A 13,415-nucleotide genomic window follows, 5' to 3' on the forward strand; every position below is an offset into this window, starting at 1 on the left:
AAAAAAAAAAAAAAAAAAAAAAGAATTGCTAGCATAAGCAAATAAAGAAGAGGCTGAGAACTTGAAGAGGAGAGTGTACACATAAAAGAAAGAAGCTGCCACTTAACTTGGTGATCTCACTGCCAGTGAAATCCTGCTGGAAGAGTTTATATACTGAGATTTCATCAATTTGACATTTGTTGAGTCTATTCTTTGGATTAAGTGATATGCAAATACTACTATAATGAATAAAAGATGCTTCTCACCCTTAAAAAGCTCACAACCCAGGGAACCCTCCTTACATTGTTGGTGGGAATGTAAACTGGTGCAGCCACTATGGAAGACAGTATGGAGGTTCCTCAAAAAATCTAAAAACAGAGTTGCCATATGATACAGCAATCCCACTCCTGGCCATATATCTGTAGAAATCTATAATTCGAAAAGATATACGCATCCTAATGTTCACTGCAGCACTACTTACAATAGCCAAGACATGGAAACAACCTAAATGTCCATCAACAGATGAATGGATAAAGAAGATGTGGTGCATATATACAATGGAATGCTACTCTGCCATAAAAAAGAATGAAATAATGCCATTTGTGGCAACATGAATGGACCTAGAGATTATCATACTATGTGAAGTAAGTCAGAAAGAGAAAGACAAACACCATATGATATCAATTATATGTGGAAGCTAAAATATGACACAAATTAATTTATCAATGAACAGAAATAGACTCACAGACATAGAGAACATGCTTGTGGTTGCCTAGGGGGAGGAGGGTAAGGGAGGGATGGATTGGGAGTTTGGGATTAGCAGATGTAAACTATAATACATAGAATAAACAACAAGGTCCTACTGTATAGCACAAGGAACTATATTCAATATCTTGTAATAAACCATAATAGAAAAGAATATGAAAAAGAATGTATAAGTGAATCACTTTGCTGTACAGCAGAAATTAACACACATTGTAAATCAACTATACTTCAATAAAATAAATGGAAAAAAAAAGTTCACAATCCAGCAGCATATTACACTGTGAAAAGTCCACAGAATGAGGGATATGGCTCTCTCTCTGTAAGTTCTCTCATTACAGTGCCTCAAGGGTAGAATGTGGACTTCCCTGGTGGCTCAGTGGTTAAGAATCCGCCTGCCAATGCAGGGGCATGGGTTTGAGCCCTGGTCTGGGAACTTAGTTGCAGAGCAACTAAGCCCGTGCACTACAACTACTGAGCCTGCGCTCTAGAGCCCACAAGCCACAACTACGGAGCCTGCGTGCCTAGAGCCCATGCTCCACAACAAGAGAGGCCCCCGCACCGCAACGAGAGTAGCCCCCGCTCGCCGCAACTAGAGAAAGCCCGTGCGCAGCAACGAAGACCCAACGCAGCCATAAATAAATAAATAAATTTATTTTTTAGAAAAGGGTGGAATATATATAAGGAATAAGGAAGTATTCCTTGCAGTAATTCCATTTTTTTTTTTTTTTTTTGGCTGCACCACTCGGCATGCAGGATAGTTCCCCTACCAGGGATTGAACCCATGTCCCTTGCATTGGAAGCATGGAGTCTTAACCCCTGGACCACCAGGGAAGTCTCGAGGTAATTCTTATATTATGCAAACTGAACTAAGCGATAAAAAAGAATAAGGAGTTTTGGTAGCTGCCATGCTAGAGCTGAGATCAGCAAACTATAGCCTTTAGGTCAAATCTGGCCCAACTACTTTTGCATGATTAGAGAACTAAGAATAGTTTCTAAATTTTTAAATATTTGAAAAAAATTTAAAGAAGAATATTTCAGCAGTGAAAATTACATAAAATTCAAATTTCAGTGTCCATGAATAAACCTTTATTGGAATATAGCTCATTTGTTTACAAACTGTTTATGGCTATGTTTGTGCTACAAGGACAACAAGAGCTGAATACAGATAACACGAGTTGAATAGTTACAACAGAGACAAGTGGCCCACCAAGCCTAAAATATTTACTATCTGTCCCTTTACACTGTCTGGCTTCCTAAGAAATCTCACCTCCTACACTGGAGGCAGGAGGCAGCCCAACCATTTGTATCTTTCATTTTGGGGGGCAATGACATTCACTAACATTCCCACAGACTACTGTAATAAACCTTACTTGTGATGTTTCGGTAGTTCATCACTAATAAGACCACTTCCTTTGAGAATTCAGAGATGAATCCAGTTATGGTAAGGACCAAATATTAATGAATCCGTTGGCCTGGACCTTGCATGGTGGTTTCAGTTCCATTTCACAAAACAAAAATATGTATGGCAATTGGATTTTTTTTTTCTGGGGTTCTTTTCCAGGAAGTACAAGATGGCTGTGGCCAAGTGTCCCCTCCAAACTGGGAGGAAAGGCTGTGGAGTTGTAGAAGCAAAAGTGGTCATTCTCACCAAGCAGGCTCATAACTGTATTTCAACACGACCACATTCAGCTCCTCTGAAAGAAACAAACATCTCCCTCAAGATCACAGATGTGATGGGTGCACCACAGCAGAATTCTGCTCTATTAAGTCAGAGAAAGGACTGAGAAATATTAAGTCACTATTGTTTGAGAATCCATCAAAAATTCTTCAAAAATGAAACTATTATCTCTTCATTCTGATATTTTTCAAAGCTATAAGAAATGTAAATAGGATATTTCCATTTCTATGGAAAGTTAGATCTTTGGCTTCAATGTAAAACAATGCTGCCTTGTGTTTATATAGCACTTTTTCCTTAAGGATTCAAGGCCTTTACAGACATTACCTCATTCATCCCTAGAAGCTGTGCAAACTCAATAAGAAAGAGGAGGTTTCCTGTTACATGAATAAGGAAACTGAGGCATAGCAGGGGCACAAGGTTAATAGTAAGTCACAGAAAAACAGTGGGAAAACTTGGGCTAAACTATTCTCCTTGCTCCCATTCTTGGCTGTCTCCACTTATGCACACTGCCTATAATTAGAGATGGCAAGTGTCTAAATCTCCAGTTCTCAAAATGTAATTTCAAGACTGCCCACTTATACTAATTAAGATTGGTTTTCCCTGAATTTAGTGGTATATGTCTCCTCTCTCTGTAATACCTCTGGCAGAGAGACTTCTGAAAAACTTATATATGGCAAGAAAGAATCCAGATTTCACTTTCTTTTACCAAGTTCACTATTTCATCCTTTCTTCTCTTGTTATGAAAACTTTCTGCCCAACTGGAGATGAAAACGTTTCTTTTCCTTAAAGCACTCCTAACTATTGAACATCTAAGCTGACCCATGTTACTTGTTCGTAACTACTCTTGTTCTAAGATTCACTTCTATTTTCAGTAAAATCCCCATCTTTCCAGCATCTCTTCAGATGTTCTTATTTTTTATTTTCCTGTGTCCTGCTTCCTGTGTTTGCCCAGCCTGTTTATAATTTACTCCTAAGGAAGTCCACAACACTATAGGACGGTTTTGCCAATCTCACACTTTCTCATGATTTTCTTCAGATTTATGCTTTATTTCTCTCTTGAAGTAGAACCATGTTCCTGTTAATTTAACAGTTGCCTAGATTCAAAGCTCTTTTTGTGGTACCAACCTATACCTCCTATCTTTTTTGATGACATATAAAACCACTCCTTCCCAGAAACTTCAAAATTGCAGAGTATGAATACTTCTTTTAAAAATTTTATTGGCGTATAGTTGATTTACAATGTTGTGTTAGTTTCAGGTGTACAGCAGAGTGATTCAGTTATACATATACATGTATTCTTTCTTTTTCAGATTCTTTTCCCGATTCTTTTCCCATATAGGTATTATGGAATATGAATACTTTATTCATAGCATAAAGGTTTGTACAGCAGGTTATACATATACATGTATTCTTTCTTTTTCAGATTCTTTTCCCGATTCTTTTCCCATATAGGTATTATGGAATATGAATACTTTATTCATAGCATAAAGGTTTCAGTGGGTGAAAATGGCTTGGGTGGGGTAGCTCTGAGCTCCTCAGTTGCACACATGGCACAAGTATTCAACCCAAATGATTAATTTACTTTGGAAAGAAATGTTTCAAAACCTAGATCACCCAAGGCCATACAAGATTTTGGAGGTAACAAAGGCATGAAATTTGGGGGCACCATATGAAACAGGAAATCCTACTGTTTCACTGGGGGAAAGTTCTGGGGCTTTGCATCAATTAACACTTTAACAACTATGTTCCACTATTCTATTACAATTAGGCAAGGGGTAATGGGTAGAAGGTGCCAGGCATCTGGCCTCTGCTCGGTATACACACAAGACAGAAATCTGTAGGAAAACATGGGATAAACACATTCCTAGCTCAGGTTTTCCTATTGTATGACCCTGGGTAAAGCAAGTTACTAAACTTCCCTGTGCTCAAAATGGGAAAATGAAATAACCATATAAAGTACCTAGTGGGCACTTAAGTTCACTTGCTTTCTCTTTCCAATGAGATTTTTGCCTGGGCTTTGTTACACTGTGAAATTTCAGTAAGTATCTTATTGTCTTTTTAATTTTAAAGATTTTATTTATTTATTTATTGGCCTCGCCGCGAGGCTTGCAGGAGTTCCCTGACCAGGGATAGAACCCGTACCCCCTGTTGTGGAAGTGCGGAGTCCTAACCACTGGACCGCCATGGAATTCCCTTTTGCGGTCTTTAATTTGAGGATTACCATCTCCTTTACAAGAAAGCCAAAGCAGAATAGTCATTAGCAGATTAGAAGAGCTGCTAGAAAGCCAGGACATGGCAGCTCAGGCTTAGATTGTCTATGATATGATATTTATTCCCAGAGCCCCTGAGAATTTTTCCCAGGCAGGTTGCTGGGTGGAAGTGGAATTAAATGTTTAACCACAGCACGATGAGTACTTCTACTACCTTTAGGATCTCTCAATACAATTAAGAAGCCTCCAGAAGCAAAGAGATCATTGTATTATCTGTTTATATTATAAATTAGGCCTTTCCAAATGCCAAGTGAAGTGATGGGAATTTACCATAACCTACCCTACTACTTTTACTAAAAATATCAAAGCTATTGTTCAAAACCACTGTTCCTAAGAAACAGCTAACTCTGAGAACAGTAACAGAAGGCAACTTTATTGCTCCTTCTGGCTACTTCAGAGGCCTCCACCAGATTTTATCACTTGCACTCTCATTTCTGTCTCTAGAATCCTATTTTCTTGCCATTTGCCTATTCACCCCTCCCCCATCTTCCTTCATTTGCTCCTGCTCTTGCTGACTCATTCCCTCTCCCTTCCTCCCTCTCTCTCCCACCACTTCAGCTGCATGCTTGGTTCTGGTTTATTCATCTTTTAGTTAATTACCAAACATATACTGACCCGTATTATGTGACCAGTCCCTATCTAGCTATGAACCTTCATGCTCATACTGTCCCTCTCTTATGTTTAGGGCTCCTCTCTGTTGAGGCCACTGGCTTTGCCTATCTCTGCCCCAAACCTGTCATCCACATGTCCTGTTCCTGTGTGTTAGGATATAAGCAAAAGTGGGAGGTGTGATGAATAAAAGATTCGTTGGCTGGGAAATTTATAAACTGAAAATGTATATACTCTCCAAAGTAAAAGGACACTCAGAGCACAGGGAAACCTTAAAACATTCCCATAACAGGAAAATAAGTTTGAGACTCACCCATGGTGACTATATTACAATTAACCCAACACTGATCACTGAAGAAAATGATAAAAAAATAAAAAAGATGGTTAAAACTCACTGGGTGCTTTCATCTGCTGAATGCAAGGCTTACAGTCTTTAATTACCATGATTAAATACTGTTCTTCCTTGTGAAGCTGGCCCATTGTACCAAACAAATACTGAAGCTACCAGGAGAGCAAGCCAGCCCCAGGGAACCCAGAGTCAATCTTTAAGTCCCTTATTTCTAATCTTGTGTACTCAGAACAACCTATACAAAGTTACACCTGAAAAGAAAAGTATAACTGCGCTCAGTGCCAAAGCCCTTTGTACTGTGAAAAATCAAAACAATGATATAAGAAAAACTGAAGCAAAAATAAGACAAAACTGAAGAATGTATTTGGTTTAGTCACCGGAGAAAACCTAAAACTTTGATGTTCCAACAGTGAGGAAAAGAATAATATAATAATTTTCCATAGTCATTACATATAGTTGCAGAGTTCACATTTTAAAAATACTGCTTTTCTTTGAAATAAATTTGGAAATTCTCCAGCAATATCAGGCTCAATAACTGAACCATAATTTGCAAATAAAAATCTACCCCACCCGCACCCATCCAAATATGTGAAAATAGTAGACAATGTTCTCATTTGGATTCACTGACTACTGGGTGTCCACTTTGCCAGGGTTATATTTATGATGTAATTAACTTAGAAAAATAAGTTTATATCTTCTGAAACTGAGTAAGACCCGAAGGATAAATATCTGCACCAGGATGTTTTTTGCAAGGTAACATGGTCTTTAAAGTTTTTAATACAATCTCAGTGTTCAAACAGGTCTTAAGAAGTCACGTAATCTAACTTTCTACCCAGTGCACAAATCTCCCTTATAACATCCAGAACGCATAACTGTTTAACTTCTGCCTGAAAACTGCCCTCCTGCTAAGAGACAGGAAATCCTATTGCATAAGACAGCTTATTCCGGTTCACAATTTGGTTTTTTTCTTCCTACAAGAAGGTGTTTGGAAAGAAAGGAAACACAGTATTGCACCACTTTATCATCATTTGTTGACCTTATGCCTGAAACTGTTAACACATGGCTCCAGATAAATGGGGACAGAAACAGGTTGCTTGGTGATGGAAGAGGTAAGAGAGAGACCATAAATCCACTGCTGCAGTCTTTTAAAAAATTAGCTACTATAATAACAACAATAATACAATAATAATACATGATCAGGGCAAAAAATACAACCAACGTGAAAGGATTAAAGTGTAAACCTAAAGACTGCTTCCCATTTCTAATCATTCTCTTCAAAGATAATCATTAACTTTTTTTTTTTTTTTTTGCGGTACGCGGGCCTCTCACTGTTGTGGCCTCTCCTGTTGCGGAGCACAGGCTCCGGACGCGCAGGCCAAGCGGCCATGGCTCATGGGCCTAGCCGCTCCGCGGCATGTGGGATCTTCCCAGACCGGGGCACGAACCTGTGTCCCCTGCATCGGCAGGCGGACTCTCAACCACTGCGCCACCAGGGAAGCCCTCTGCTTTCTTTTTAATAGATAATTCCGTGGTATAAATATATCACCATTTGTTTACCCAGACCCATATTGATGACACTTAGATTACTTTCACACTGTTTTAATTGTGATACAAAGTCAAACTTATCTTACTGAAATTTCTTTCTATAATTTTTATTCTGGAATCCTTTGGAATAAACTTAATCTATCATTTAATAGATCTTTAAACATTTGAAAATCACCATCGTATCATATGCGGAGTAAATGGCAGAACATATGAAGGAAAAGTTTTGAGTTATATACTGAGTTATATACTCAGGTATATCAATAGAAGAAATGCTTTCTTCAAATAAAAACAAGCTACAAGTCTGACAGCACTAAATGCATGCCTAAATTATGGTCTACAAAGCTGACAGGATATTATACAATGATTAGAAACATGTATCTAATGCAGCATCAAGACAAATGTTACAATGTTCAGTGAATGAAGACGTGCAATTGCGTGTGAACTGAGATTAACTATGAAATATGTCTGCATATGAAAAAGAGAAATATTCAAATAAAATGTGGCTGAGTTAGGGTGATAAGAACATGGACCACCATCTCCTTTCAAAATATCCTTTAATATTTCATAATTTGGTTTCTACAATAAATGAAAAAAGGAAAAAAAATGACAGCTTTTAGGAAGACCAAAATCATCATTCTCAGTTTCAAGACTCTCAAGGCCCTCCTTCCCTGATTATCTGAGATAACCTTCATAGTAAATAATCAGGTCTTGAAATTCTTGATGGCAAAGTTACAATCAGCAAAGAAAGCTTGAAGTGTGACTGTCCACTAGAGAATGCGATGGTATAGAAGGGAAGAAGTTAGAGATCAAACAAGGAAAAGAAGGGACAATCAGGAAGAGCTCCACCTTAAACCATGTTCACAACCATCCAGTACCACCATTTTTGTTCTATCTACCCATGAGTAGAGAACTGGTATGAATTTCCAGATCATACAGTCAGGGCAATGTAGGGGTCAAAAAGCAAGGTAATGAATAACACTTTTGTACTTAAGGAAAAAATGGTCAAATTATTCTCAAGCCAACACAGAAGTTCTTATTCTAGGAATTTAAAGTCTCAAGCTCTGGTCACAATAACTGTACCAGTGTCCTTTAAATTCATAATCACTCATTTCTCCCCCCAAATTTCATCCATTTATTTCCTAAATTCTGATTAATTCCTTGAACAAACCTAAGTCACAGTCACAAGGAATACCTAAGTCACAAGGAATACCTAAGTATTCCTTGTCATGATACCCAAATATCGTGGAAATCTTCGGCCTGTGCTGAATAATGACAGACAAAGCACCAGTGAGTAAAAACAACGATTCCATAATTTTGGTTTGTGTGCTTTCAGCGTGAAAGGTTGTTTATTTACAGTGCCACAACATCACCTTGGTTCTGAAGAGAAGGGCATATGTGCTCTAGCTGCTCATACATTAACTACTGATGAGTAACATTTGCAGCTGGGAACTTCACTCTAGAAAAATAGGAAGAGAAATGCTTGTGCCTGTAACTTAGGAAGAAGCTCTAGTGTTCATGCTCACATTTATAGGGAGACATGGTGAAATCTTGTCTACTTTGTCAGCTGATCTACTTTCAGAATAAATTTCCTGGCCTCTCGCCTTCTGAGATGGCCCACACTCTGTGGAGTGTGTTTCTCCCAGGGCGATTCTCACCTTTTGAGACGGACCACATTCTGTCTACGGAATGTGTATCTCTCTAAATAAATCCACTTTTTACCTATCATAAATAAATAATTTCCCTTTTTTAGCCATCCTCAGGGAATATTTTTCTTAATAACTTGGCAAAAATCTAAAACACATGCCTATCAAATCTTCCTAAGTTCCTTCTGTCACCAGAATTCTTCCCAGCTTCCTATTATGTGAAAGAACTATGTAGGGCCCTGAGATACATTTGAGACACCAGGGTGAAGAAGGCACAAGCCTGTTCTTAAGGAGCTTAAAGTAGTCTTATGGAAGGGGCAGGGGGGATATGCAGTTATAATTAAAAAACAGTCAATATGTAATCATCAGTAACAGAATTAGGACTGAAAAGCATCTGAATACTTAGTAATAATGGGATAAAATAAGATGACACTTAGGAGGTTCTGGTGATCAAAATCAATTATATAACCAGAAAAATTCAGAAAGCCTTAGTTGATGGCAGCTTATGTAAAAAAGACATAAAGGTTTCAACTGAGTAGAACTCCACAAGTACGTAAAAGTCAACTATGTAAAATGGCTGTTAAAATAGCTAACCTAGGCGCTTCCCTGGTGGCACAGTGGTTGAGGGTCCGCCTGCCGATGCAGGGGACGCGGGTTCGTGCCCTGGTCCAGGAGGATCCCGCATGCCGAGGAGTGGCTGGGCCCGTGGGCCATGGCCGCTGAGCCTGCGCGTCCGGAGCCTGTGCTCCCCAACAGGAGAGGCCACAACAGTGAGAGGCCCGCGTACCGCAAAAAAAAAAAAAAATAGCTAACCTAAATTAATAGAACTATTGTGTCCAGATCAAGGAAGATAATAATCCCACTGCCTCCAAATCCAGAGTTACTGGTGCTGTTTTATGAGGCTCATTTAAGAGGAACATCACAAAACCAGGAGTGTGTGTGTGTGTACATTCATGCTTCCTAGTGGAGCAATGACAGTGAAGTACCTGTTAATCACATAATGCAAAAAACTGAAGGAATTGAAGACACGTAGCTTAAAAGAAGACTTGCAGGTGACCTGTCTGCAAGAACTCATGTTAGGTTCAATGAAAGACAAACGCTCATCCTGGCCTCCCTACGTTATGACTATGGCTGATTATTGCCATGGTCAGGGTATAAGATGACTTGAATAACACCCAGTGGCTCTTATATAATTGTATATATTTTAGGAAGTGAAACTCAAATTCCTTCAAATGTACCTTCAATAATGGTACTTGAAATAGAAACTATGTTTCAGTCATTCACAAAAAACTGTCACATTGAAGAAGCATAAAGCAGAGGAATGTCTATTAATGTCAAATAATTAAACTAGCACTGAAGGATTTCATCTTCTGCAACAGGAATCCTATGGGTTCAACCTCCTTAGAGTTGGTGACATTTGTTCAGTCGATATATTTTTCTGCAAGCCAGTAAGATATTTCAGAAATTTGACCTTTTTGGTAAAAAAACAGGAATGTTTTTAAAAATTATAAACTTAATTTTTAAAAAATCCTCAGAGGTCATAGGTCATAGGTTATTACAATCATATAGATAGGTCTTCTAAATTAATGAGAACAATAGATAAAGTGACAGTGTTAAGGTATTTCAGAAGATATATTTTAGTAGTATGTCTTTAAAATGGATACATAGTCTCAATGTGGTAAAAACAGCTTGAAAATTACCAACACCTCCTCCTTTCTTTCTGCGTACACAAAGGAATGAAAAGAGAATGAATAAACTACCAAAAAGCAAAAACCATACCATGTGTATTTCAGGTGAATGAAAGAAATCACAGGTTGGTCTGTGGGCAGGCATGGTAGCACAGACCCCCAATCAACTCAACTGCCCTTCTAGATGCCAGAGAGTAAGTAGCTTTCTAGTTGACTATGTGTATTTACTTATCCAGCAAGTAGGGGAGATACATGGTCTGGCAAAAAGGGTAGACGAGAAAATTTACATATGTTAGGGCTTCCAGCTAAACTATATGCTGAATAAATGGAGGAAACATTGACTTACCTGCACTGCCGAGCTGTTTATAAAACCTGTACTCTAAATGAAGCTGTGGAGCACGTGATTTTATTGGTTCCTGAAACCCAAGAAGAGAAACTGTGATCAGATTTAGACAGTTTTTTCATTCCTAGGTTTTCAGAGTAAACCAGGGCTAAGACCACTTAATATTTTAGAGATGATATTCACATATAATAGCATTTTCTTACCACAATTTCTCTTTGAAAGCACATCTAGGGGAAGATGAAGCTGAATTATATACAATCCCTGCCATGGATATTTAAATAAAAATACTCCGTATGAGACATCACTCAAGGATAGCTCTCTCACCATGAAGTATTCTTCTGAAATATATTCTCCTAGGAAACCAGGTGCCAAATTTTTTAATTAAATACCAGCAAGTATTTCCTTCTTGTTTTATTATGAATTTTGGGTAGTAAATGGTTTTATTATTTATAGAAAAATGATATATGCTCAGGAAAAAAATTTCATATACACAAAAATTAGAAAGAAAGTAAAAATAACCTGAGATTCTATCATTTAAAAGAAAAGCACTACTAACATTTTGGTGAATGTTCTTTCAAATATTGATTTATACATATATTTATATATAACATAGACTCAAAAATGTATTTTAAATAAATGAGAGCATACTATATTTGGTGTTCTATGACTTTAAGTTCAACATGTGATGATGACATCATTCCATAACAGTAAGTAAAACTATATATTAGTGTGTGTGTGTGTGTGTGTGTGTGTGTGTGTGTGTGTGTGTGTGTGCGTACATACAGACACACCTTAACTACAGACAAACCTTAACTTTTGGACATTTGAACTGTTTTCAGCTTTCAATATTATGAATAAAGCTGTAGGAATAGTGTTATGTATATTTATTTTTACACTTTAGAGAATTAAAGACTGTAAATGCAACTAAGATATGTAACGTGGGGCTTCCCTGGTGGCGCAGTGGTTGGGAGTCTGCCTGCCGATGCAGGGGACATGGGTTCGTGCCCCAGTCCGGGAGGATCCCGCATGCCGCGGAGCAGCTGGGCCCGTGAGCCATGGCCGCTCAGCCTGCGCTCCGCATGGGAGAGGTCACAACAGTGAGAGGTCCGCGTACCGCAAAAAAAAAAAAAAAAAAGATATGTAACGTGTAACTTTAATTAATAACAGTGTTCAAGTTTTTAAAAATACAGTTTTCTAAAGAGCCCAAAGATAAAGCAGCCATACTACCACACTTTGCTCTATACCAAACTTCAAGAATTGGCTGGCTAATCATTCTTAATTGACAGTATATCAGGCAACTAGTTAACAAGAAAATTAAACATTACCCTGAAAGATACATCTGTATATCCATTGGGATGGCTAATATCAAAAACACAGAAAATAGCAAGTGTTGGTAAGGATGTGGAGAAATTGGAACACTTGTGCACTGCTGGTGGGAATGTAAAATGGTGCAGCTACTGTGGAAAACAGTACAGCAATTTCTCAGAAAATTAAATATAGAAGTACCACATGATCCAGCAATTCCACTTCTGGATATACACCTAAAAGAACTGAAAACTCAGACTCAAAATGATATTTGTAGACCCATGTTTGTTGCAATATAATTCGCAATAGTCAAAAGGTGGAAGCGACCCAAGTATCTATAAACAAATGGATGGATAAATAAAATGTGGCTACATTTTGTTCCATATGTGTGATGGCATATTATTTAGCCATAAAAAGGAAGGACATTCTGACACATGCTACAAAATGTATGAACCTCGGGGATGGTATGTTAAGTGAAATAAGCCAGACCCAAAAGGACAAACACTGCATGATTCTACTTGTATTAGGTACCTAGAATAGTGAAATTCATAGACAGAAAGTTGAATGGTGATTGTCAGGAGCTGGGGGGAGAGGGGAATGCTGTTGGTGTTTAATGAGTACAGAATTTTAGTTGAGGAAGGTGAAAAAAAAGTTCTAGAGATGGATGATAGTGATGGGTGCACACCAGTGTGAATGTACTTGATGCCACTGAACTGTACAACTAAAAATGTTTAAAATGGTAAATTCGAGAATCAATTCCTTATCAGATATATGATTCTCAAATATTTTCTCCCATTCCATGGGTTATCTTTTCACTCTGTTCAGAGTCCTCTGATGCACAAAAGTTTTTGATAAAGTCCAACCTATCTATCTTTTCTTACTTGTGCTTTTTTGTGTTATATCCAAGAAATCACTGCCAAATCTAACCTTATGAAGCTTTTCCCCTAAGTTTTCTTCTAAGATATTTATAGTTTTGGCTCTTATGTTTAGGCCTTTGACCCAATTTGAGTTAATTTTTGTGTATGATGCAAAGGGTCTCACTTCACTGCATGTGGATCTCCAGTTTTCCCAACACCATTTGTTGAAAAAAACTGTCCTCTCCCCATTCAATGGTTACTTGTCCTATTTTTAATATAGGCTCAAAGGAAGGAGAGTTCCGCAGCTTCCCTTATTAATTCATGCTAGTGTTTAACAAGTTTCATGGTTTAGGAGGTCTTTTTTTTTTTTTTTTTTTTTTTTTT

At 37.9% G+C, this 13,415-nt stretch overlaps 1 protein-coding gene across 4 annotated transcripts in view; it reads right to left on the minus strand.

Annotated features, from left to right (window-relative positions):
* Positions 1 to 13,415, minus strand: part of CSNK1G1 (casein kinase 1 gamma 1) — a 104,082-nt gene that overhangs the window by 55,904 nt on the left and 34,763 nt on the right. For all 4 annotated transcript variants that reach the window (XM_007450704.1, XM_007450703.1, XM_007450701.1 and 1 more), the window contains exon 3: positions 10,873 to 10,942. In XM_007450704.1, the coding sequence (XP_007450766.1) occupies positions 10,873 to 10,942 (70 nt within the window). The remainder of the gene's footprint in view (positions 1 to 10,872; positions 10,943 to 13,415) is intronic.

Source organism: Lipotes vexillifer, unplaced genomic scaffold, assembly GCF_000442215.2.
Source record: "Lipotes vexillifer unplaced genomic scaffold, Lipotes_vexillifer_v1.1 scaffold1019, whole genome shotgun sequence".
Taxonomy (NCBI): Eukaryota; Metazoa; Chordata; class Mammalia; order Artiodactyla; family Lipotidae; genus Lipotes; species Lipotes vexillifer.